Source organism: Catharus ustulatus, chromosome 24, assembly GCF_009819885.2.
Source record: "Catharus ustulatus isolate bCatUst1 chromosome 24, bCatUst1.pri.v2, whole genome shotgun sequence".
Lineage (NCBI taxonomy): Eukaryota > Metazoa > Chordata > Aves > Passeriformes > Turdidae > Catharus > Catharus ustulatus.
Window position 1 is genome coordinate 6,522,037 of NC_046244.1, and position 24,538 is coordinate 6,546,574.

The following is a 24,538-nucleotide window of genomic DNA, read 5'->3' on the forward strand; positions in this document are numbered from 1 at the left end:
TTTTCACGCGTGATTTTTCCATGCAAGATTTTTCCACGTGAGATTTTTCGCACGCGTGTTTTTCCACGCGTGTTTTTTCCACTCGTGTTTTTCCACGTGAGATTTTTCCAAGCGTGTTTTTTACACGCGTGTTTCTCCACACAAGATTATTCCATGCATGTTTTTCACGCGTTTTTTCCACATGCAATTTTTTCCACGCGAGATTTTTCCGCGCGTGTTTTTTCCACGCATGTTTTTTCGCGCATGTTTTTCCACGCGTGTTTTTTCCAAGCGTGTTTTTTCACACATATTTTTTCCACACATGTTTTTTCCAAGCGTGTTTTTTCCACACATGTTTTTTTCGCGCGTGTTTTTTTCGTGCGTGATTTTTCCACGTGTGTTTTTTCCACGCGTGTTTTTTCCACGCGTGTTTTTCCACACGAGATTATTCCACGCGAGTTTTTTCCATGCGAGTTTTTTCCACGCATGCTTTTTTCCACGCGTGTTTTTTCCACATGAGTTTTTCCACGCCATTTTTTTTTCACACGTGTTTTTTCACGGGTGTTTTTCCACGCCTGTTTATTCCACACGAGATTTTTCGCGCGTGATTTTTCCATGCAAGATTTTTCCACACGTGTTTTTCCATGCGTGTTTTTCCACGCGAGATTTTTCGCGAGATTTTTCCACGCGTGTTTTTTCCACTTGTGTTTTTCCACGTGAGATTTTTCCACACGTGTTTTTTACACGCGTGTTTTTTCCGCCTGTGTTTTTCCACGCAAGATTATTCCACATGTGTTTTTCCACACGTGTTTTTTCCACGTGAGATTTTTTCCACACGTATTTTTTACACGTGTGTTTTTCCACACAAGATTATTCCACGTGTTTTTTCCACGCGAGATTTTTTCCACGTGTGTTTTTTCCACGCGAGTTTTTTCCACGCGTGTTTTTTCCACGCGAGATTTTTCCACGCGTTTTTTCCACGCGAGATTATTCCACGCGTGTTTTTTTCCACATGAGAATATTCCACACGTGTTTTTCCGCGCCTGTTTTTTCCACGCCTGTTTTTCCACGCGAGATTTTTCCACGCGTGTTTTTTTCTCTTATGGAATCCCACAGACATTTAAGGACAGTCAATTGAATTCCCTTTCTTCACTTGATGACTAATTTGATTGAATTGTAAAATCCAATAAATCTAACCCACTAAATGATGTTAACCATCCACCAATAACCTGACAACAAAATGCAAGAAAACAGAAAAATTGACTGTATTTTAATTTTCCTGTAAGATGTAATTTTAATTTTCCTATCCTAGCAGCAGCAACTCTATTTCCTATTTTATATTCTATTTCCTGACTTTATCCTCATTGTGATTTTTCTGTAAATACCCAGCCCTTGCTTACAAATCACAGCACAGGGTAAATATTGTTCTCTAGGTTGTCTTTGGAGACTGGAGCTGGAAGTGAAACCATATGAGGAGACCAAGATCAAAACCCCATCGAAGGCAGCAGAATAAATCCAGTCTGGAGGAGTGTCAGACAAAGGGAGCAACAGCTGGATCAAGTAAAACACGAGGAAAATTGCTTCCATCCCTAGGGGGAGGGAGAAAGATTTGTTTTGCCAGCCCAGAGCTGTGTGGGATCAACTTCACCCGATGAAATTTTGATGTCAGAGTCAGGGAGGGCTCAGAAGGGAGGGGAAGGAGGAGAGGGATCCGCAGAAAGTGCGAGGGAAGGGAAGGGAAGGAGGTGGGGAGCTGGAGGTGGAGTAACTCTGCACAATCTGAGCTGCTGTCCTCAGCTCTGGGGATGTAAATTGATGAGGTCATTGAGTTTGCCAGCTACAGAAAGTTAAAGGAAAGAAAAAAAAAAGTTTTCAAGTTGTTTTTGAAGAGAGGCGAAAACTGCGAGAAGCCGAAGGAATGGAGCAGCTTCTAAAACTCCTCCTGTGGCAGATCCTGCTCCAGCAAAGTAAGCTCTGAGCTGCTGCTGTGCTGTTATTTGTTTTTATTTCAGCTGCACGACAGGGCTGGGGGTTTCCTGCGAGATTTGGAGCTGTTACCTTTGTAAGGTTTTTGTTCAGATTCCTCTAAACTTGCTCTGTTTTCAGCTGGGGAGGGGAGGGAGCCGTGGGTTTCCTCTGGATTTTTGGGGAGGGAATGGAAAAATGTTTGAGGTTGTTGGAGCTCTGTTCAGCATGTTTGTGCAATTTATTTTTTTTTCTATCAGAAAATTCACAACCAATAAGCTTGGGTGTGAGTACAGCAAAGGTTTCACAGTCAGATTTGCAGGATTTAAGGTTATTTTTTTATGTTTGAAGAAGCAGAAACAGCTGGGAGTGCGTGTGTGTGAGGGTTCAGATGGAGGAGAAAAAAGGATGTGTGGGTTTGGGGTTTCTTTTTCTCATGTCAGCTGAATTCACTTTTGGGTAGCAAGGTGCAAGAAAAGAGTGGGAAGTGAGGAGCAGGAGTTTTTTAGGGGCTGGTGACCCCCTGCTCTTCCCAGCCCTTTTAAAAATCTGTGTCTGACACCTGAGCCCTCAATTCCTCAGCACTGAGATGGAATCAGGTGAGGAGCTCTCCTTTCATCCCTGATTATTTCACTTTCCCTGTCACCACGGAGTTTTTGCAATGCCCCAAGGCCGGGTTTAGGAATTGCCAGATGTTGGGACAGGGATAAGGACAGAAGGGTTAAAGTGGCTCAGAAATCTGGGCACTGGGGTGGGTTAAAGAGGAGGAGGAGAGGCTGCAGAAACAACAACCAGCCCAGTGAGCCCTGGCAGAGCAGGGCAGGAAGAGCAGGTTGGGCTGCCCCAGGTCCCACCTGAGCCTGGACCAGCTCTGACAAGAATTTCAGGTGCATTTGGGATTCACCTGGATGTTTGAACCCACCCAGATGAGGTTGTAACTCAACAGTGAGGATGGGAGGGGGAGAAGGGAGGAAATTTGTGACCTCTCCTCACCACTCCCCTCAAGTGTTAATGTCCCAGGGAGGAAAAGCTCCGTGTTTGGAATGGCTCTGCACAAAATTAATTCCCAGGGCCAGCAGCCAAGAGGGAGCTCACAAGACAAGCCAGGCTTTCTAAAGCTCAGCTCAAATCCCAGAAAAGCTGGGGCAGATCTCTGAGGGATCCTGTCTGTGCCCCAGGTGGGGATTGGCTCCTTGTACAGACACACACACCGAGTTTTCCCTTTCTGCAGAGGCAGCACATTCCTGCTCTCTGCGTGTTCCTGCCTGCAGGGAGGGCTGGAATGGTTGGGGCTGGATGGGGATTTAAGGGCTCTCACATCCTTTTTGGAAGTGGGGGACTCTGCTGCTGGGAAACTTGGCCAGTTTAAAAATAAACAAACACAGAGATTTAGAGAAAATCCCAGTTCAAAGCCTGGCTTGTCCATCAAGGGAAATTCTGTTTCACTGAGAAGCTGAGTCTGGACAGGAGCTGAGTGGGAGAAGTTTAGGAGGAGCTGTTTTTTCTCACCATGTCCCTCTTCCAGATGAGCCCAGATGTTTTTCCTGGTGCTCCTGGCTCCCAGAGGAGAGCTGGGCTCGTTTATGTCACTGTCACCTTGTTGCTTCAGCCCTTAAAGAGTCAGGATGGAGCCTCTGTCCCTCCCCAGAGGTTTGGGGACAGTGGTGGCTGCTGCTGTTCCCATCATTGTGTAATGACCCTGCAGAGCTCATTAAACCCCTCTAAACAAAGGGATTCATGGCAGGAATGAGGAATGTGGCACACACAGATTTGGGGAAGAACTTGGTTGTTTTTCATCTGTTTTTTTTTCTTTTTTTTTTTTTTCATCCCCCAGAATGAAACAGGAACTCAGTGGGAGCTGAGCAGCAGCTCCTGTGTCCCAGGAGGGAATTCCTGCCAGGATTGCTCAGGCAGGACTCAGGGGACAGCTCTGTCCTTGCCCTGCCCCAAGGACACTGCCTGGAGAGCTCAGAGCCTGTCACACATCTTCCACAGCCTCAGCCTTTTGCTTCTAGTTTCCCCACAGTTTTTTTTTGTTTTTTTGTTCTTTTTTTTTGGTGGCTTAATTCTTCACATGAAAAATGGATGGGATTCAAGAAGTACGAGCTGGCTCTGCCTTTTACAAGGGATTAAGAAATCGTTTTGCAGACTGCTTTCCTCTTCCTCTGCTGTGGGACCACAGAGTATCCCTGGGATCCTGCTGAGTCAGCACAGAACTGCCAGGGGACAGCACAGAATTGTCATTTATTGGGGTTTGGTTTTGTTTTTTGGGGTTTTTTTTGTGGTTACATCACCCAGAGAGGACAAAGTGATTCTCCATCCCATGGAAGTTGAAATTTCAGAATGAAAGCCCCAGCTGAGTTCTGTGCTGACAGCTCTGAAGGCAGCTGAGGTTGAGAAGCTGCAGCTCCTGCGATGCCAGAGGTCAGAGCTGTCACCAGGTGCCTGAAGACTCTTTGGTTTCACAGCTGGCTCACCAAAATCCTGCTTCCAGCTGCCCCCAGTGCTGCAGCTCATGAGCTGTCCCCTTCCCTGGGCTGTGGCTTTATCTCTGTGCCATAAAATCCCTTTTTAAGCAGGGCTTGGTTGGTCTCACACAACAAAAAAAGGCTCATTCCTCCTTCCTCTGCTCTCTCTGCTCACTTGTTCTAAATTCCATTTTTTCCAGCCTTGCAAGAGATCAGAGACATCCCAGATTCCTCAGATTTCTGAGTGATCTCATTCACAGCTCTGTCAAAGAAGTTTGAGCCTTACCCAGGAGCTGATGGATGTGTGCAGAACAATCAGTTCTTCCTCCTTTGTCTGCTGGAGTTCCTGTGATTCTTGGGAAGAATTTTCCTTTTTTCCTCCCTTCTAGAATTTTGCTGCTTGGCTGCAATGTCACTTTTAAAAAAATATTTGCACCATTTTGTCAAATGGTTCAGACCCAGACTCTGTGTGTGCACAAAGGGAGAAACTTTTCCTCTCCCACCTCTTCTAAAAAGGAAAGGAAAGGAAAGGAAAGGAAAGGAAAGGAAAGGAAAGGAAAGGAAAGGAAAGGAAAGGAAAGGAAAGGAAAAAGGAAAGGAAAAAGGAAAAAAGAAAAAGGAAATCCTTGCCTTTGGGCTTGGTTGTTTTTTAAATCTTATCTAGAGCACAGAAAGTTCAGCAGCACTTCCAGCCACCAGCTAAAAATCAGCAAAATGGAGCAAGATCCAGGTGCTACAAGGTCTCTTAAAGCTAAACAGTCCAGTAGAGAATTAACACCTGTATTATTTATCCTTTTAACCCAATAACCAAACTCCCACGACCCTCAGTGTGACACTGACTGCCCAACCAGAAATTACTGCCTGAAACCATGAAGGAGGAGGAAAATGAACACCAAAAAGAGACACCACCCAAAATCCTCCATCCTGTCCCACACCTATCACTATGCTATAAAACCACAAATTTAAAACCTTTCACTGTGTGAAATCACACACTTTTATTTAACTACACACCTGTGATTTTGACTCCATCACTCAAATCTGGAGCCTCAGGTCACAAGCTGTGCTCTCCAGGGGGTCAGTTTAAAATAAAATAAAATAAAATAAAATAAAATAAAAATTTAAAAAGCTCAAATATCCCAGGTTTGTGGGATCCACCACTTGCCCTGGCAGGTGGAAGTGCAGGGATCCAAAAAGGCAGGAGCAGATGCTGGGGTGAGCCCAGAGCTTTTGTCACTCATTTCCAGAATTCTGCTTTGCTGAGTTCGATGCTGCTCCGTGTTTTTGCCATTAGCTCGGAGGGAAGCAGAGCAGTAAATGCCTTCATTCCTCTGCCCGAGCCAGCACAGGATGTTTGTGTCTCACCAAATCCTCCTGCTGGTGGTGCAGGGCTCTGGGAGCAGCCTCAGACTCATCCCCCAGCTCACAATCGCAATCCATGTCGCGACATCGCCTTGCCCCGGGGCAAACCACACCCGGTGAGGCACAAGGACACCGTGACAAGTGACACCGATTTTTCCTGGCTGATTTGGTGCTGTGGAAGAGCTTTTTTAATCATTCTTCAGTTTTTTTTAATCTAAATCCAAGTCCTGGCTTGCACATGGGCTGATCAGGAGAGACAATCAAATGATGGAATTTTGTCTCTTATATACAGAGAGAACAAGATTTGGGTTTTTTTTTTTTCTCTTTGTGATGCTGAGATTTTAAATGTAAGAAAAACCCTCCTATGTGAAGGTCCAACAGAAAGTGCTGCTCATTTTTTGTCCTCTGCTGTCCCTTCCCAGTGTTCTCTGCTAGAAAAAGGGGGGGAAAACAAATTTATTCTCAGCACTTGGGGGTGTGCTAAAATACCCCCAGTCTGGAGTTGCATTTGAAATTAATAAATTCCAGGGCTTAAAAAAAAAAATTAAAACTAAAATAAAAATACAGCCTTTGTCTGGAGGAGTTTGTGCCTCTGACATTAGCAGGACAAAACCTCCAGTGATTTTGGTGGAACCCACTTGGGTTTGGCTGGGTGCAGGGATGAATGGTGGTGTTGTGTTGGGAATCTGTGGTGGGAATCAAAAGCTTGATGCCAGGAGACCTCCCAGAGCCCTCCCACACCAGGAGCAGCAGGGATTGGAGCAGAGAAATGCAGAGTCAAAGGAATTGGTTCATCTCTGGCAAAGTCCTTCCCGTGTGGATCTGAGTCATGGGAGCTGATCAGAGCATCACAGAATTTACTGCACACAAAGAGCAGCCAGATAAATCATCGGGATTAACAGGGAAGGGGGGATGGATGGAGCAGCACCAGAGGTGGTGCTGATTTGGAGTGTATTTGTAGATTTTTTTATCCTTTTCTTGTCATTAACACTCTTTATTTTCTGCTTTGACAGGTTCTGTGTGCCCATATTCAGGTGAGTGGCATCCCTGTAAACCTGACAGGTTTGGGATCTTGAGGAGGAGTGGGATGGACCCTGATTAATTTCTGATTCCCATGGATTATTCATGCCATGATCTGGTGTCTCTAAACCTGGATTAAACTGGGGGTCAGGATTAGGAAGGGTGGGTAGGACAGTTTGAGTGGACAGTCCTGATAACAGACATGAAATCTGTGTGATTGAAATAAAGCTTTATTTATTTATGAGGGGGGCACTGCCCAGGCTCCCCAGGGAATGATTCCAGCCCCAGGAGCTCCAGGAAGATTTGGACACCACTCCCAGGGATTGTTGGGGTGTCTGTGCAGGGATAAGTTTGGATCAGGAATTCTCTGTGTCCCTTCCAGCTCAGGATTGGATTCTCCATAGCAGTGCCCCAGGCTGGTTTTGAAACCAGAACCAAAATCTGCAGAGATTCCAGCACTCCCACTCCAGCACCTCCTTCACACACCATTAACTCTGTAACCCAAACTCTTTTTTTTTTTCTTGGTTTCTCCTCATTTTCCATTCCCAGACGATGCCTCCAACCCCCAGGCTCCCCAGGGAATGCTCCCAGCTCCAGGAGCTCCAGGGGCTTTTGGACACCATTCCCAGGGATGCACAGAGTGGGACTGTTGGGGTGTCTGGATCAAAGATTCTCTGTGTCCCTTCCAGCTCAGGATTGGATTTTCCATAAGAGCACCTTGTGTTGGTCTCAGAACCAGAACCAAAAACGTGCAGCAATCCCAAATTCCCACTCTATGAACCCCACAACCCATTTTTTCCTGTTTGCTCCTGATTTTCCATTCCCAGCTGATGCCTCCAACCCCTCCAGTGTGGTGGTGTCTGTGCTGCTCAGGCTCCCCATTGAATGATCCCAGCCCCAAGAGCTCCAGGAGGGTTTGGACACTGCTCTCAGGGTAGCACAGAGTGGGATTATTGGGTTCTCTGGATCAGGAATTCTGTGTCTCTTCCAGCTCAGGATTGGATTCTCCATAAGAGCACCTTGTGTTGGTCTCAAAACCAGAACCAAAAACACTCAGCAGTCCCAATCTCCCACTCCATTAACCCTACAACCCATTTTTTTCCTGTTTTCTCCTCATTTTCCAGTCTCAGCCGATGCCTCCAACCCCTCCAGTGTGGTGGTGTCTGTGCAGCTCAGGCTCCCCAGGGAATGATCCCAGCCCCAAGACCTTCAGGAGGGTTTGGACACCACTCCCAGGGATGCACAGAGTGGATCAGGGGATTCTGTGTCCCTTCCAGCTCTGGATTGGATTCTCCATACCAGTGCCCTGTGTTATCTTTAAACCAAAACCAAGAACATACAGAGATTCCATCACATCCTTCACACTCCACCAACCCTACAACTCATTTTTTCCCTGTTTTCTCCTCATTTCCCAGTCCCAGCCGATGCCTCCAACCCCTCCAGCGTGGTGGTGTCAGTGCTGAACATCAGTGCAGTGCTGGGCTCCCAGGCTGTGCTGCCCTGCAGGAGCCACCGCATGGTTTGGACCCAGGACCGCCTGAACGACCGGCAGCGCGTGGTGCACTGGGACCTGCTCAGCTCCTACTACGGGGACAGCAGGATGGACAGGCTCTGTGACATGTACTCAGCTGGGGACCAGCGTGTCTACAGCTCCTACAACCAGGGCAGGATCCTCATGCCTGAGAATGCCTTTGCAGATGGGAATTTTTCGCTGGTGATTAAAGGTACGGAGCGTTTTTGGTTTTTTTCATCCCCTTGTAGAGGGTTTGGTGGGATTTGTGCAAAAGGGTGGTTGGAAAGGTTGGATTTGTGCAAATAGTTGGTTCACAGAATGGTTTTGGTAAATGAGTTTAATAGCAGGTTTATTCTCAGGAGGAACTGCAGGGTTTGGCTGCCCAGGGAATGGGGGAATTCTCACCCTTGGTCTGGGAGCGGTTTTAGGTGTGCCTGGATTCAGGAATTCAGGATTCCAGGGTTTGGGAGCAATCTCAGGTGTAACCTTGACACCTGGAATTCAGAATTCCAAGGGCTGATAAGGGTCTTGGATACATCCATGACACCTGGAATTCAGAATTCCAGGGTCTGATAAGGGTCTTGGATACATCCATGACACCTGGAATTCAGGATTCCAGACTCTGGGAGAAATCTCAGGTGTTCCTGGCTGTCCTTGACACTTGGAATTCAGAATTCCAATCTCTGGGAACAATTTTATGTGTTCCTGACTGTCTCTGACACCTGGAATTCAAGATTCCAGTCTCTGGGAACAATCTCAGGTGTTCCTGGCTGTCTCTGACACCTGAATTCAGGATTCCAGGCTCTGGGAACAATCTCAGGTGTTCCTGGCTGTCTCTGACACCTGAATTCAGGATTCCAGGCTCTGGGAACAATCTCAGGTGTTCCTGGCTGTCTCTGACACCTGGAATTCAGAATTCCAGGCTCTGGGAGCAGTCTCAGTGCTCTGGTGGCACTCAGTGCTCTGGTTACTTGTGCACCTCCAAGTCTATCCCATGGTCATTGTTCCTGTTCTCAGCTAAACCTGAACCAGCTTCCTCTTTCCACCTGTTAATAAAAACATCTTCCTCACAAGACCAAAATCATTTCATTGGGTGACCAAATCATTCTGTTGGGTGAGATGATTTGTGTCTGCTAAACCCACCCTGGTGATAAGGATGGCTTAGAACAAAGTTATTTACATCCAGCTGAGGAAACTGCAAATGACACAAATCATCATTGTCTCAGTACAAAACACTGAATTTCCAGTAGAAAATACTGAATTTCCAGTATAAAACACTGAATTCCCAGTACTGAATTCCTCTCTTCCCTGCCCCACAGGTGTTGCAGAGAGTGATGCAGGCACATACTCCTGTAACCTTCACCATCACTACTGCCACCTGTACGAAACGGTGAAAATCCAGCTGGTGGTCGCCAAGAGAGGTGGGTGTGGTGCTGAAATCCTGTCCCAAAAATGACACACAGCAGTGTGGTACCCCAATAATGTGTCCTGGTTTGGAGGACAGGTGTCTGCTGAGAAAGGCAGGAGCTTCTCTTTGAAATGGAGAATGTAAACCCCCTCCCTCCAAATTATTATAATTTTGAAATCAAGGGGCTCTCAGGCAAAGATATGGGAATTAGGAATAACAGTTCTTTACTAGGGAAATTAAATGTTTTTATCTTGGTAAGAAATGTTGGGCTCTTCCCCCTGGCTGGAGCAACTCCCAATGGGATGCAGTAATTTTATCAGTGCCACAGTGGGACTCAATGGCCATGAGCAGAAAATGACTGGCTGGAGGAAGGGTGAGTTGTGAAAAGATAAAGAACACTGCCCTGCCTGGTTTATAAACATGGCCATGAACAGGAGATATCTCCTTTGGAAATAAAGAACACTGCCCCAGCTGGTTTCAATGGATGCCCATTAGCAGAATATCTCCCACAGAGATCAGGATCACTGCCCCACCTTGCACAGATGGTGACAGAACAGACACCTTTGATCACAGCCTGTGTTGTAACCCAAGACATAATGGAACACAGCAGTGTGGTGCCCCAGTCCTGTCCCAAAATTGACACACAGCATCCCTTCCTGACAATGCCACCCCCTTGGTCACAATCCCCCTCTGGTGACAATCCCCTCCTAGCTCAGCCAGTTCCCTTAAGCCCAGCTCTAAACCCGAGCTGCTGCAGCTGCAGCAATCCCACCCAGTAAACCCCATTTAAACTCTGGGTGACACCAGTGGAGCTGCTGGGATGAGGCTGCAATTCCTGTGCAATAAAAACACCCTGAGAGCCCCAGGCTGCTCCTCTGGGCTCTGCTTTTCTGGGATTTCTTCTCAAGAGCCAGGCAGAGCTTCAGCTCCTCCAGTCATTTGGGCCTTTGTGGCCAGGAAAGCATTTCCTGCTCAGAGCATTGGGATGAACATCCTCGTTCCATTCTTAGCCTGTGCAGGGAATTTGCTTCCTGCTCTCTGCAGCAGGAGATTAACTCTGAGTTAGAAGGAGGAGAAAGTGAAATGGCAAAGGATGTGGAGGATAAAGGTGTTTTGTATTTTTTACTAACTGTTGGAAAAGGCGGGGTTGTTCATGCATGTCCAAACTGTGCCACGTGGCACTGTTCAGATTTTGGGAGGGGGTGTGTTATAGATTCCATTTTGTGGAGATTTAGGGTTCCTAAAGAGCAATCTCAGATGTGCCTGGCTGTCCTGGACACCTGGAATTCAGGATTCTAGAGTCTGAGAGGGATCTCAGGTGTATCCTTGACACCTGGAATTCAGGATTCCAGTCTCTGGGAACAATTTTATGTGTTCCTGGCTGTCTCTGACACTTGGAATTCAGGATTCCAGGGTCTGACAGGAATCTTGGATATATCCTTGACACCTGGAATTCAGAATTCCAGGCTCTGGGCACAATTTTATGTGTTCCTGGCTGTCTCTGACACTTGGAATTCAGAATTCCAATCTCTGGGAACAATTTTATGTGTTCCTGGCTGTCTCTTACACTTGGAATTCAGGATTCCAGGATTTGTGAACAATCTCAGGTATCTCTGGCTGTCCCTGACATGTGAAATAAACCTTTCTAAATTTTACCAAAAAAATCATGTTTTCCTGTGGCTTTCTTTTTGGTCCCTGGTGGTGTTTACCAGGACCAGAGAGTGCTAATATAATTTAGCTATCTCTCAGAAAGCTCACATTTAGCCAGCAGAGAAAGACTTGATGAGTTCCACAAGAATCTTTATTTTATGGGAAGGGTGGTCAAGCAGGTTCTCCCAGAATAAAGGAGTGACAGTTATATTTATAGGTTCAGGGAGGATTCAAACTACAATGAATAAAAGTTTATAGAAAGAACAGCATCCAATCTAATTGAGAAGATGACCAATTACACAGACTAATTTCAAACCAATTATCTTCCAAAGTGTTAGAGTGTGACCAAATTCTTAAGGAATTTGGCTCAACCTTGCTATCTAGGATCCCTTATCTATTCTAGCAGGAGAAGATGGCTTTGGAGGAAGATTTAGCAGTCTCTCAGAGCTCACATTTAGCCAGCAGAGAAAGACTTGACGAGTTCCACAAGAATCTTTATTTCATGCAAAGGGTGATCAAGCAGAGATCTCCCAGAATAAAGAAGAGATAGTCATATTTATAAGTTCAGGGAGGATTCAAACTACAACCAATAAAAGTTTATCCAAAGAACAGCATCCAATCTAAGTGAGAAGATGACCAATTACACAAACTAATTTCTAACCAATTATCTTCCAAAGCGTTAGGAGAGTGACCAAATTCTTAAGGAATTTGGCTCAACCTTGGTATCTAGGATCCCTTATCTATTCTAGCAGGAGAAGATGGCTTTGGAGGAAGTGTATAATCCAGATTTCCCCTCCAGGCGAGCAAGCCAGCGAGTACTGGGACGGCGAGAAGCCGGTGCTGGTGGCCCCGGAGGGCAGCACGGCGACCCTGCCCTGCGTGAACCGGCAGCACATCTGGACGGAGCGGCACAGCGAGGAGGAGCAGCAGGTGGTGCACTGGGACAGGCAGCCCCCGGGGGTGCCCCAGGACCGAGCTGACCGCCTGGTGGATCTGTACGCGTCCGGGGAGCGCCGCTCCTACGGCCCGCAGTTCGTGCGGCAGAAGATGAACGTGAGCGGCGGAGCGTTCGCCCTCGGGGATTTCTCGCTGCGCATCTCGCAGCTGGAGAGCGCCGACGAGGGCACGTACTCGTGTCACCTGCACCACCACTACTGCGGGCTGCACGAGAGGAGGATCTACCATGTGAGAGTGATGGAGCCGCAGGGGGACGGCGGGGTGGGGAACGGCACCCGCAGCCTGGCCCCAGCTGCAGGTGAGAGGGCTGTGCTGGTCAGGAATTCCCACTGGGAAAAACCAGATTATTTCCTTTTAGTTGGATAAATTTTTCTGTTACACAGGAAGGTGGGCAACAGCACCAGTGGCCCCAGCTACAGGTGAGCAGTCTGTCCTGGTCAGGAAATCCCACTGGGAGAAGCCAGATTGTTTCCTTTTAGTTGGATAAATTTTTCTGTCATAGAGGAAGGTGACTCCAGCTGCAGGTGAGTGGGTTCTGCTGCTTCAGGAAATCCCACTGGGAAAAGCCAGATTCTTTCCTTTTAGTTGGATAAATTTTTCTGTTACAAAGGAAGGTAGTGAACAGCATCACCAGCAGCATGGTTCCAGCTGCAGGTGAGCAGTCTGTGCTGGTCAGGAAAATCCCACTGGGAAAAGCCAGATTATTTCCTTTTAGTTGGATAAATTCCTCTGCTAGAGGAAGGTGGGGAACGGCACCCACAGCCTGGCCCCAGCTGCAGGTGAGAGGGCTGTGCTGTTCAAAAATCCCACTAGGAAAAGCCAGATTCTCTCTCTTTAGCTGGATCAATTCCTTTGTCACAGAGGAAGGTGGGGAACAGCACCCACAGTCTGGCCCCAGCTGCAGGTGAGCGGGCTCTGCTGGTCAGGAAATCCCACTAGGAAAAGTCAGATTGTTTCCTTTTAGTTGGGTAAATTCCTCTGCTAGAGGAACAGCACCAACAGCCTGGCCCCAGCTGCAGGTGAGTGGGTTCTGCTGCTGAGGGTTTGCAGGAAATCCCACTGGAAAAAGCCAGATTCCTTCCTTTTAGTTGGATAAATTCCTTTGTCACAGAAGAAGGTGGTGAACATCACCAGTGGCCCCAGCTGCAGGTGAGCAGTCTGTCCTGTTCAGGAAATGCCACTGGGAAAAAACAGATTCTTTCCTTTTAGGTGGGTAAATTCCTCTGTCATAGAGGAAGGTGGGGAACAGCACCACCAGCAGCATGGTTCCAGCTGCAGGTGAGTGGTCTGTCCTGTTGAGAGTTTGCAGGAAATCCTGCTAGGAAAAAGCCATGTTCTTTCCTTTTAGTTGGGTAAATTCCTCTGCTAGAGGAAGGTGGTGAACAGCACCAGTGGCCCCAGCTGCAGGTGAGCAGGTTCTGCTGTTTGTAGGAAATCCCTGCTAGGAAAAGCCAGATTCTGTCTCTTTAGTTGGATAATTCCTCTGTCACAGAGGAAGGTGGGGAACAGCACCAACAGCCTGGCCCCAGCTGCAGGTGAGTGGGTTCTGCTGCTTCAGGAAATCCCCCTGGGAAAAGCCAGATTCTTTCCTTTTAGTTGGGTAAATTCCTCTGCTAGAGGAAGGTGATGAACATCACCAGTAGCTCCAGCTGCAGGTGAGTGGTCTCTCTTCTGGAGGGTTTACAGAAAATCTCCCTGGGAAAAGCCAGATTCTCTCTCTTTAGTTGGGTAAATTCCTCTGTCATAAAGGAAGGTGGGGAACAGCATCACCAGCAGCCTGGCCCCAGCTGCAGGTGAGTGGGCTGTCCTGGTCAAAAATCCCACTAGGAAAAGCCAGATTCTCTCTCTTTAGCTGGGCAAATTCCTCTGTCATAGAGGAAGGTGGTGAACATCACCAGCAGCATGGTTCCAGCTGCAGGTGAGCAGTCTGTCCTGGTCAGGGTTTGCAGGAAATGCCACTGGGAAAAGCCAGATTCCTTCCTTTTAGTTGGGTAAATTCCTCTGTCACAGAGGAAGGGGGTGAACATCACCACCAACAGCCTGGCTCTAGCTGCAGGTGAGTGGGCTCTGTTGTTTGCAGTAAATCCCACCAGGAAAATCCAGATTCTTTCCTTTCAGTTGGATGAAATCATGGGATGGCTCTGCCTCGTTTGTGGATGTGGCACTCAGTGCCCTGGTTTGGTTGCTGAGGAGCTGTCAGGTCCTGGCTGGATCTTAAAGGTCTTTCCCAACCTGGTTCATTCTGTGGTGCTGTGGGATTTTGCACACCCTGAGAAGGATCCACAGCTCAGCCCCAGGTCATTCCAAGCTGTTTCCATCCCCTGGGGCAGTGGGGATGCTCTGGGGTGTTCCCCCATCCCTGGGATTGAACCTTAGCATTTTAACTTTTATTTTTATAATCCTGCAGTTCTTTAGTCTAAACCCCATGTGCATTGTGAGCTCAGCTTTCCCATTTTGCTCACACACAACAATTCCTCTCCAGGCTGGGAATCCAGGACCCCTCACTGCCTCAGCCCCTGAAAAATATAAAACAAAAGTGAAGTTCAGTTCCCTGCCCCCTTTTGCTGTGGGCTCAGGGCAGCTCCTGTCCCCCCTGCCCCAGAGTTCTGCACTGGCAGCCCCTGAGCTGGGTTTGGTTTTTATTTTCATTTCTCCCTCTCCCTTTTTGCTGAAGCTGTGCCCAGGGGGTTGAGGCAGCTCTGCCTTTGCTCTCACAGCTCTCCCCACCAGAGTTTCTCTCCCCTTTGCACGGATGTTTAGGCTGTGCAAGGTGCCAGACCATGCAGAATCAACCACCAGGAATTTTCCTCCACCCTTCAGCTATGTTTTTTTTTTTTTTTTTGTGTGTGTGTGTGTGCCATAAACCAATTTTCATATTTTCCACTGCACTGAGCTATCATCTGTCAGCCTGTCCAAACTCAAAACCATCATGCTTCATTCAGGCAGAAAAAGAAAACAAAAATCCCAAGTTTAATATGTTTTTTTTAAGTCTTTTGGGTATAGTTCTTTATTAACACTTTAAAATATTCATTGTGCTTTAATATTTATTGGCTGTTTAATACAGAATTTTGATTTGCTTCATACATTCTTAAATAGGTTTATTCTCCTGTAGAAATTGGCTTTCTTAAGTCAGAAAGACCTGAATTTTTTCTCTGGGACTAAGGTTGGTGTCCAGAAAATCCAGGCAGTGCTGAGGAGAGGTGGCTGGAGATCCAAAAATCAGAATTCCTGCACACAACCCTCGAGCTTTATCCACAGATGGATGTTTCCTGAATAGTTCACTCAGAAATTTATTCCTCTCTTCCCTGGATGTTTCCAGAATAGTTCACTCAGGAATTTATTCCTCTCTTCCCTGGATGATTCCAGAATAGTTCACTCAGAAATTTATTCCTCTCTTCCCTGGATGTTTCCTGAGGAATTCCCTTCCTGCTCAGAATCTCAGGGATTTAACCTGGCTGAGTTTGGCTGGGGTGGAGGAATTTCCCTTCCTGCCAAAATCCCCTCCCAGTGTCCAAACCAGCAGCTTGGGGACAGATTTGTGCCAGAAATTTCCTTTTCCTGGGTGCAGCAGGGGAGGCTGAGCATTGCCCTATGCCACCAAAAATTCTCCTGGGGAGCACAACATAAACAGGGAGGCAACAAAATCAAAGCAAGGAGATTTTTTTCAGGCAGCAGCCTCAGCTCCTGGCCTTGCTCCAAGCTCCAGAGCCATTCCCAGACAGAAAAGTTCATCCTGGAAGAAAAAAAATAAATAAATCAGGGGCTCAGTGCTCAGCAGTGTCAATGTGCTGGATGTCCTGGAACTCAGCAGTTTTATTCAGTTTACTTTTACAATCTCATGATGAGGGCTAAAATATTGGCAAACCTTTGCCAGGTTTGTGGGGAGCTCTCTGCTTTTTCCACCAGAAGAATTTGGTCCTTGACAAAAAAAGTCATGTTAAGGCACCTCTGGTCTAGGTTTTTTTTCTTCCCCACCACCATTAGGGTTTATTTTTCAGTGGTTAAAGTGTCCTGGGAGTGGATTTGGGGCAGGAGATGAGATCTTGAGAGAATGAACCTTCCTCACCCTGCTTTAATTCCTGCTTTAATTCTGTGTGATCTCATCATCCTGCTCTGGGCACTGACATTCCCTCTGTGCCTCAGTTTCCCCAGCTATAAAATGAGATCCATCCCATTTCCCAAAGTCATTAAATCTCTGTTTGCACTGTTTGTTGTTGCAGTTGAGCCCAGCTCTGTGGGAAATCAAAAAGCAAAAATAAAATTCCCTTTTTGCTGTTCCCACCCCAGTGTGGCAGAGAGGGGACAGGGCTGGGACAGGGCACAGCTGTCACATGTGCTGTTTGCAGCTTTGCAAGTGGCTCTCTTGGTTTGGATTGATATTTTTGAGCTTGGCAGGGCTGGAATCCCATGGTTTTATCCAGCACTGTCTCCAGGGAGCACAGGGCATCTGGAAACCCCAGAAAAAGCAGAGTGCTGCTGGAGTGGAGAATGTCCCTCAAGATTTTTGATTTTCTAGGGCTGCTGTTGGCTTTAGCAAACACCAGCTCTGCTTTCAGAGCATTTTTTTTCAATCCACTCTTGCCTGGTTTCATTTTGTTTTTGCTGGGTTGGTGTTTTTAAAGGCTGGAAACAAACTGCCCAAAAATCTGGAATCTGGAAGCAATCCCTGCCAGAAGAGTCAGGACACATCTGCTAAAGGGCACTGTGGCTTTTGAGGTTTTTTCCCCCCACTTTTCCCCTTATTCCCCCTGGGGAATGAGCAGGGAATGGGAGCTGAGGGCTCCACGCTGTTCTTGCCTGGAGCTCTGTGAAAATTCCCTGGGAGGGGTGAGGGTGTCATTTCAGCTCTGTTTTGAAGGAAAAAAAAAAACAAAAAAAACCAAAAACAAATCCTCCCCCAGCAGAGTTTTGTGGGATTCCATCCATGCCTGGGCTGGTTTTCTCCATTCCTCTGTCTGCTGCAAGCAGAGAAGTCACTTCCTCTTTACATGTGTAAAACATTGACCTATTTATTTGAGATCTTAAAAAAAAAAAAAAAGTTCCACCTAAAAGTTTTGAATTGAACTCAAAATTGAATTCAATTGAATTGAATACTCTTTAATTCTTCCCTGTGCTGTGGAACAGAAATCCTGCTACACCCACGAAAAGAATGGAATCTTGGCTTTCCTCTGTGGGTTTTTTTTTAGTGGGGGCTGAGGGGTTTATTTATTTTATAGATTTTTTTTTATTTCATTTCAAAGGAAGTTCATTTTTTTGGCATTGAAAACTCTTCCCACTCCATAAATTAAACCCTTGGCAGGGAGGGGATGGTGCCTGGAGCCAGAGCAGTGTGGAGGGGACCCAGAGGAGGTTTGTGTGACCCTCTGAGGGTTTGGGGATGGCTTTGCTCTGAAATTCCCCTCAAAAATTTCAGAACCCTCTGATGTCCAGAGATCACAGATCCCAGGGAGGGAATTCCTGTGAAACCCTGGTGAGGGGCACAGCATCTCCCACCTGCCAGAGGTGCAGCCGGGTGAAAATTAGGCACTTTTCATTCTTGCAGTTCAGAAAAATTTCTCTCTGAGCATTGCCACCTTGCAATTCAGAAAAGTTTCTCCCTGAGCATTCCCACCTTGCAATTCAGAATTTGTCTCCCTTGCAATTCAGAAAAGTTTCTCTCTGAGCTTTCCCACTTGCAATTCAGAAAAGTTTCTCCCTGAGCATTCCCACCTTGCAATTCAGAATTTGTCTCCCTTGCAATTCAGAAAAGTTTCTCTCTGAGCTTTCCCACTTGCAATTCAGAATTTCTCCCTGAGCTTTCCCACCCTGCAATTCAGAATTTCTCCCTGAGCTTTCCCACCTTGACATTCAAAAAAATTTCCCCCTGAGCTTTCCCACCTTGCAATTCAGAGAAATTTCTCCCTGAGCATTCCCACCTTGCAATTCAGAATTTCTCTCCCTTGCAATTCAGAATTTCCCCCTGAGCTTTCTCACTTGCAATTCAGAATTTCTCTCTAAGCATCCCTACCTTGCAATTCAGAATTTCTCTCCCTTGCAATTCAGAATTTCTCTCTGAGCATTCCCACCTTGCCATTCAGAATTTCTCTTTGAGCTTTCCCACCTTAAAATTCAGAATTTCTTTCCCTTGCAATTCAGAATTTCTTTCCCTTGCAATTCAGAATTTCTCCCTGAGCATTCTCACCTTGCAATTCAGAATTTCTCCCTGAGCCTTCCCACTTTAAAATTCAGAATTTCTCTCCCTTACAATTCAGAATTTCTCCCCAGCATTCCTACCTTGCAATTCAGAATTTCTCTCCCTTATAATTCAGAATTTCTCTCCTTTACAATTCAGAATTTCCCCCTGAGCTTTCCCACTTGCAATTCAGAATAATTTCTCTCTAAGCATTCCCACTTTAAAATTCAAAATTTCTCTCCCTTGCAATTCAGAATTTCTCTCCCTTACAATTCAGAATTTCTTTCCTTAAAATTCAAAATTTCTCTCCCTTACAATTCAGAATTTCTCTCCCTTGCAATCCAGAATTTCCCCCTGAGCTTTCCCACCTGTGATCCTGCTTTTCTCTGCAGTGATCCCTTGTTTTCCTTCCCTCAGATCCAAACGTGGTCAGGGGCCACAATGTCATCAATGTCATCATTCCTGAGGGCAGGCTGCACTTTTTCCAGCAGCTGGGTTACATCCTGGCCACCCTGCTGCTCTTCCTCGTCCTCCTCATCATCGTGGTGCTGGTGACGCGCCGGCGCCGGCACCGAGGTGAGTCCAGGGCAAACCTGTCCTGTCCTGCTTGCAGGGACATCCTGGCACATTGTCCTGCAAATGCAGTAATTTCATAATTATGAGCTGCACCATTTTGACTAAAATTTTGGTCTGAACCCAAAGTGCGGCTTATAATGAAGTGTGGTTTATATATGGACAAAGAATGAAAAGTTGCTGTTTTAGTTTGGAGGACAGGTGTGTGCTGAGAAAGGCAGGAGCTTCTCTTTGAAATGGAGAATGTAAACCCCCTACCTCCAAATTATTATGATTTTGAAATCAAGGGGCTCTCAGGCAAAGATATGGGAATTAGGAATAACAGTTCTTTACTAGGGAAATTAAAATAGAAATACAGCACTACAAAGAACAAACCCCAAACCCTGACACAGTCAGAGTACAACCTGACAGCCGTCAGTCAGGCAGGGTGTTGGCAGCAGTCCCATCCCATGGTGGCTGCATCCTCCTGCAGTGACAGATGTGGCTCAGTTGGAGCAGTGCTCCTGTACAAGGTGCAGTTTCCCTCCGGAGCTCCAGTGGTGATGTGGAGAAATCCGGTTTTCCTCTGGAGTCCAGTGGAGAAAGGGGCTCCCTTAGTGTCCCAAACCTCTGTTTTTATCTTGGTAAGAAATGTTGGGCTCTTCCCCCTGGCTGGAGCAACTCCCAATGGGATGCAGTAATTTTATCAGTGCCACAGTGGGACTCAATGGCCATGAGCAGAAAATGACTGGCTGGAGGAAGGATGGGTTGTGAAAAGATAAAGAACACTGCCCTGCCTGGTTTATAAAACATGGCCATGAACAGGAGATATCTCCTTTGGAAATAAAGAACACTGCCCCAGCTGGTTTCAATGGATGCCCATTAGCAGAATATCTCCCACAGAGATCAGGATCACTGCCCCACCCTGCACAGATGGTGACAGAACAGACACCTTTGATCACATCCTGTACTGTAATGTGTGGTTTATAATCAGGTGCAGCTTATAATGGTGAAATTACTGTAAATCCTACCAGGAATCATTTCCCTTCCTGGGAAACCAGGAACCCACCCAGTGGGGAGGATTTGCGAGTCCAGGTTTGGATTTTGTGGAATTGTTGGGGTTGGTGATCTTGACTCCAAGGCTTTGCCTGAATCCCATTCAGGGTTTGCTGAGGGAGAAGGAAAATGAGATTTATCCCTTGGGAACTCCTGTCTGTGCTGGGGGACTCTGTGGGATTCCCTAAAAGGTTCATGTAGTTTTCCTTTTTGGTCCCTGGTGGTATTTACCAGGAGCAGAGTGCTGACATTTAGCAGTCTCTCACAAAGCTCACATTTAGCCAGCAGAGAAAGACTTGAGGAGTTCCACAAGAATCTTTATTTCATGCAAAGGGTGATCAAGCAGGATTCTCTCAGAACAAAGGGCAGACAGAAATATTTATAGGTTCAGGGGGGATTCAAACTACAGCCAATAAAAGTTTATCCAAAGAACAGCATCCAATCTAAGTGAGAAGTTCTAAAGGTGAACTGACCAATTACACAGACTGATTTCTAACCAATTATCTTCCAAAGTGTTAGAGAGTGACCAAATTCTTCAGGAATTGGGCTCAACCTTGGTATCTAGGATCCCTTATCTATTATAGCAAGTTCCAGGGGCCAGGGGAAGATGGCTTGGGAGGAATTGGATCATCCACAGAGTCACAGCACACAAAAAAGAACAGCAGGGCTGGATCTGTGACTGCTCCTTCTGCTTTTCTCTCTTTAGGTTATGAGTACAACGTGAAGAAATATGGAGAGTAAGTATGATTAATTAAAATATAATTAATGTTATTAATTAGGTTTAGAATGCACTCAGATTAACTCATGGCCCCCCTCCTCAGCTAAGAGACTAAACCAGCTGAAAATCTGGTTGGGAGGAGGGAGTGGAAGGAGAAAATGCTGTGTGGGGCTGGTTTGGGAATTGAATTTCCTCTTGTTATTTGGGAACTGAATTTCTTCTTGTTATTCTTTGGGAACTGATTCAGGGATGAAGTTTGTGTGAGATGTCCTTGGGAGTTGGTGGGGAAGGAATAATGCAGAGATCTGCTGTGAGATGGGGCCAAGATCATGGACTGGGCTCCTCCAGACCTTATTTTATATGATTAAAGTGGAAAAGATAAGGAAGTTCCAGGATTGGCTGCCCATGGTTCTAAGATCTGGGAAAAAAAAAATTAAAAATCAAATAAATTCTCTGAAAAAGCATTAGAAAAACTACTGGGGCATTTATTAAAGATGGGACAATTCCATTTTCCACATTATTCCCTCTTCAGGAAGGATGTGAACCTGAAAGAATTTACAGTGGACACAACAGATCTGACCCCACAGAAAAGTGAAGACATCAGGCTGGGTAAGTTTGGCCACCAAACCTGGTCAAAATCTGAATTTTGATATTTTGAAATGACTTAAGCCATTCTTTTACCTCTGGAAGTGGGTATGGACTTTATTTGACCAAAATTCCTGAGTTAGCTGAGTTCATTTTCTCCCCTTTCTGTTGAAGCCAGTTTGAATTTCTCATTTTCTCCTCCCTGGATGTCAAATCATCCAGTGAACATTTGGGCCTCCCTTCAAGATCTGTGGTAGCAATTAGGGCAGAAAAACAGAGAATGAGAGGAAGAAAATTTGCAACAGAGGCCCTGAGATAGAAAAGAGCAAATTCAAATCCTGGAATTTTTGGTAAAGTGAAAGACAAAGGAGAGAGGGGAAGGAAGCTCATCTCACACTCTCAAAGTGTTTTTTGGGGTTTATAGAAGTGGTTTGGGGAATTTCCAGCATTCCTGGAGATGGATGCTGCTCCTTGCTGGGGTTGGAAGGTGAAACTTGAGTTTATTGTGTCAATAATTGATCAGGGTTGGTTCTTGCTGGGGCTTGGAGTGAATCCAGCTCCCAGAACTGATGTCTGCACCACCCTGAGATTCCTGAAGCTTTGTCATGATGCCAAGTCCACACCAGCTGCAACTTGATTGATAAGCCAGGAAATAATTGTCCCTTTGATTTTATTTTTTTTAAATTTCCATCCCCAGTAAAGACAAAACCTTTAAAAGAACAAGCAGACAAACATCAGGTCCCAAGAATTGCTGTAAACAAGAGAAGAAGTAAAGAAAGGAATTGCAGAGGGTGGATTGAAAAATCCTTCTCTGTGTGTCCCAGCAGAGCAAAATCTGTGGATAATTCACCTCCAGGTGAGCTCTGAGGAGAAAATCCAGAGCTGGAGGATCTGTGGTGCCTGTGAGGAGCAGGGAGCTGAAGTTTGCACAACTGATTCATGCCAGGGGCTAAAATGAAGTCAGAGCTGTTTTCCTGCTGAGTAACACAAATAATTCCTAGAAATCAGACCTAGAGCACGTTGAGGAAGGGCTGATCACCTCTGTCTTGCTCATAAAACTCTTTTTATTTTATTTTTTTAAAAATATCCTAATGCCTGTGTGAATTCTGCTCCTCCCTTGCACAGATTACAAAAACAACATCCTGAAGGAGAAGGCTGAGCAAGCCAGAAGCTTCCCAGCAAAGAACATTGATTTAGACAAAGGTAATCATGACTTTCTTCCCTTTAATTGGTGGCTGCAGGGAGGAACAGTCCCTCAGTGAGTGACCAAGCCACAGCCAAAGAGGAATGAGAAACCTCGTGGCAAAAGCAGGAATGAGAAGGCAGCTCCCCTCCCAGCCTTTCATCGTGGAGCCACAAGATGCAAGCAGTGATTAGGCTTTTAAAAACTTTGGGCATGGCACAAATTGGGATTTTTTTTCTGCTTTTAAAAGCTTTGGGCATGGTACAAATTGGGATTTTTTTTTCTGCTTTTAAAAGCTTTGGGCATGGCACAAATTGGGATTTTTTTTTCTGCTTTTAAAAGCTTTGGGCATGGCACAAATTGGCATTTTTTTCTTGATTGGAGAAAGCAAGCCTGGAGCAGTGCCTGCTCTGCTGTGAGCTCAGAGGGAGAGAGAGCCCAGAAATGTCCTGGTGTGGTGTTTGGGCAGAAAACACAGTGCAGAGAGTTTGGAGTTGAATTAATTTATGGGTAATGGGCAGTTATTTCATCCAAGAAAAGCAAACAACTCTCCCTCCCTGGGGGCTGCTCCTGCTGATCCAGGATTAATCCCAGGGCTGTTGTGAGCAGCTCTGGGGTTCCATGACCCATCCCAGGGGAATCAGGATTTAATAAATGGGGCTGAAATGACACCAAGCAGGGGATGCAGAGCCCAGGAATTCCCTGATGGAATTCTCATGGCATTTTCTCCTTCCTCCTGAATCATTTTCCCCCAGTCTGGCTCATTGTGATATCAGAGCTGTGGGTGACTGCAGGTGGCCACTCTAGAAATAAATCCATATTTTTGTGCTGCTTTGAATGGTTTGAAATCTCTCTGCAGGTGCTGACCCCAGTTTGTATTTTTTTTCAGATTTCAGGAAGGAATATTGTAAATGAAGACATTCCCAAGCTGCTGGCTGGACCAGAAGCTTCCATCAGAGATAAAGTGGAAGAGAGATGTTTTTTCTTAATTCCAGCTCCCAGAGAATTTTTTCCACATCCCCTTTTCCCCCACACAAGGGTGCAAATGCTTCATGAAAGAGTTAAACTGTCTTGTGTGCATTTATGGGGTTGGGTTGCCTTTCCTCCTCTGTTCTCCCAACCTTCCCTCCCCCTTTTCTTTCTTGACAATTATTGTTGGATTTTATGCATCAATGATTTTTATGAGCTGAATCAGCAGAGAGGTTTTGCTTTGATGTTATTGCTTTAAATAAAACCACCTGCATCACTAATCCTGAGCCATCATTCCAGCAGCGTTTTTCCATGTGCTGAATCCATCAGGATAACAATGGCAAAGGCTGAGCCCTGTCCCAGGCTGCCTGAAATCATTTCCCACAGAACTCTGCACACAGGTGAAGCACAAAGAGCTCAGCCCGCCCAAGGAGCAGGGCAAAACCTCGTTTGATCAGTGGGGAAATGGCAGTAAATTAAAATGTCAGTAAATAAAAATGTCAGTAAATAAAAATGTCAGTAAATGAATTCAGTGAATGAATTCAGTGAATGAATTCAGTAAATAAAAATGTCAGTAAATAAATGTCAGTAAATAAATGTCAGTAAATAAATTCAGTGAATGAATTCAGTGAATGAATGTCAGTAAATGAATTCAGTAAATAAATATCAGTAAATGAATTCAGTAAATGAATTCAGTAAATGAATTTAGTGACTTAATTCAGTGAATGAATTCAGTAAATAAATTCAGTAAATAAATATCAGTAAATTAATTCAGTAAATAAATGTCAGTAAATAAATGGCAGTGAATGAATTCAGTGAATGAATTCAGTGAATGAATTCAGTAAATAAGTTCAGTAAATAAATGGCAGTGAATGAATTCAGTAAATGAATTCAGTGAATGAATTCAGTAAATAAATGACAGTGAAAGAATTCAGTAAATGAATTCAGTAAATAAATATCAGTAAATTAATTCAGTAAATTAAT

General features: G+C 45.6%; 1 protein-coding gene across 1 annotated transcript; it reads left to right on the top strand.

The window, feature by feature from the left end:
- The first annotated feature begins 1,810 nt into the window (after positions 1-1,810).
- On the top strand, positions 1,811-23,835 carry MXRA8 (matrix remodeling associated 8). Its single transcript, XM_033079872.2, has 10 exons — positions 1,811-1,946; positions 6,785-6,805; positions 8,207-8,515; positions 9,624-9,725; positions 12,162-12,617; positions 18,909-19,067; positions 20,806-20,836; positions 21,350-21,426; positions 22,528-22,605; positions 23,475-23,835. The coding sequence occupies exons 1-10, from the start codon at positions 1,898-1,900 to the stop codon at positions 23,498-23,500; spliced, it is 1,308 nt and encodes a 435-aa protein (XP_032935763.1). The 5' UTR covers positions 1,811-1,897; the 3' UTR covers positions 23,501-23,835.
- The last annotated feature ends 703 nt before the right edge of the window (positions 23,836-24,538 follow it).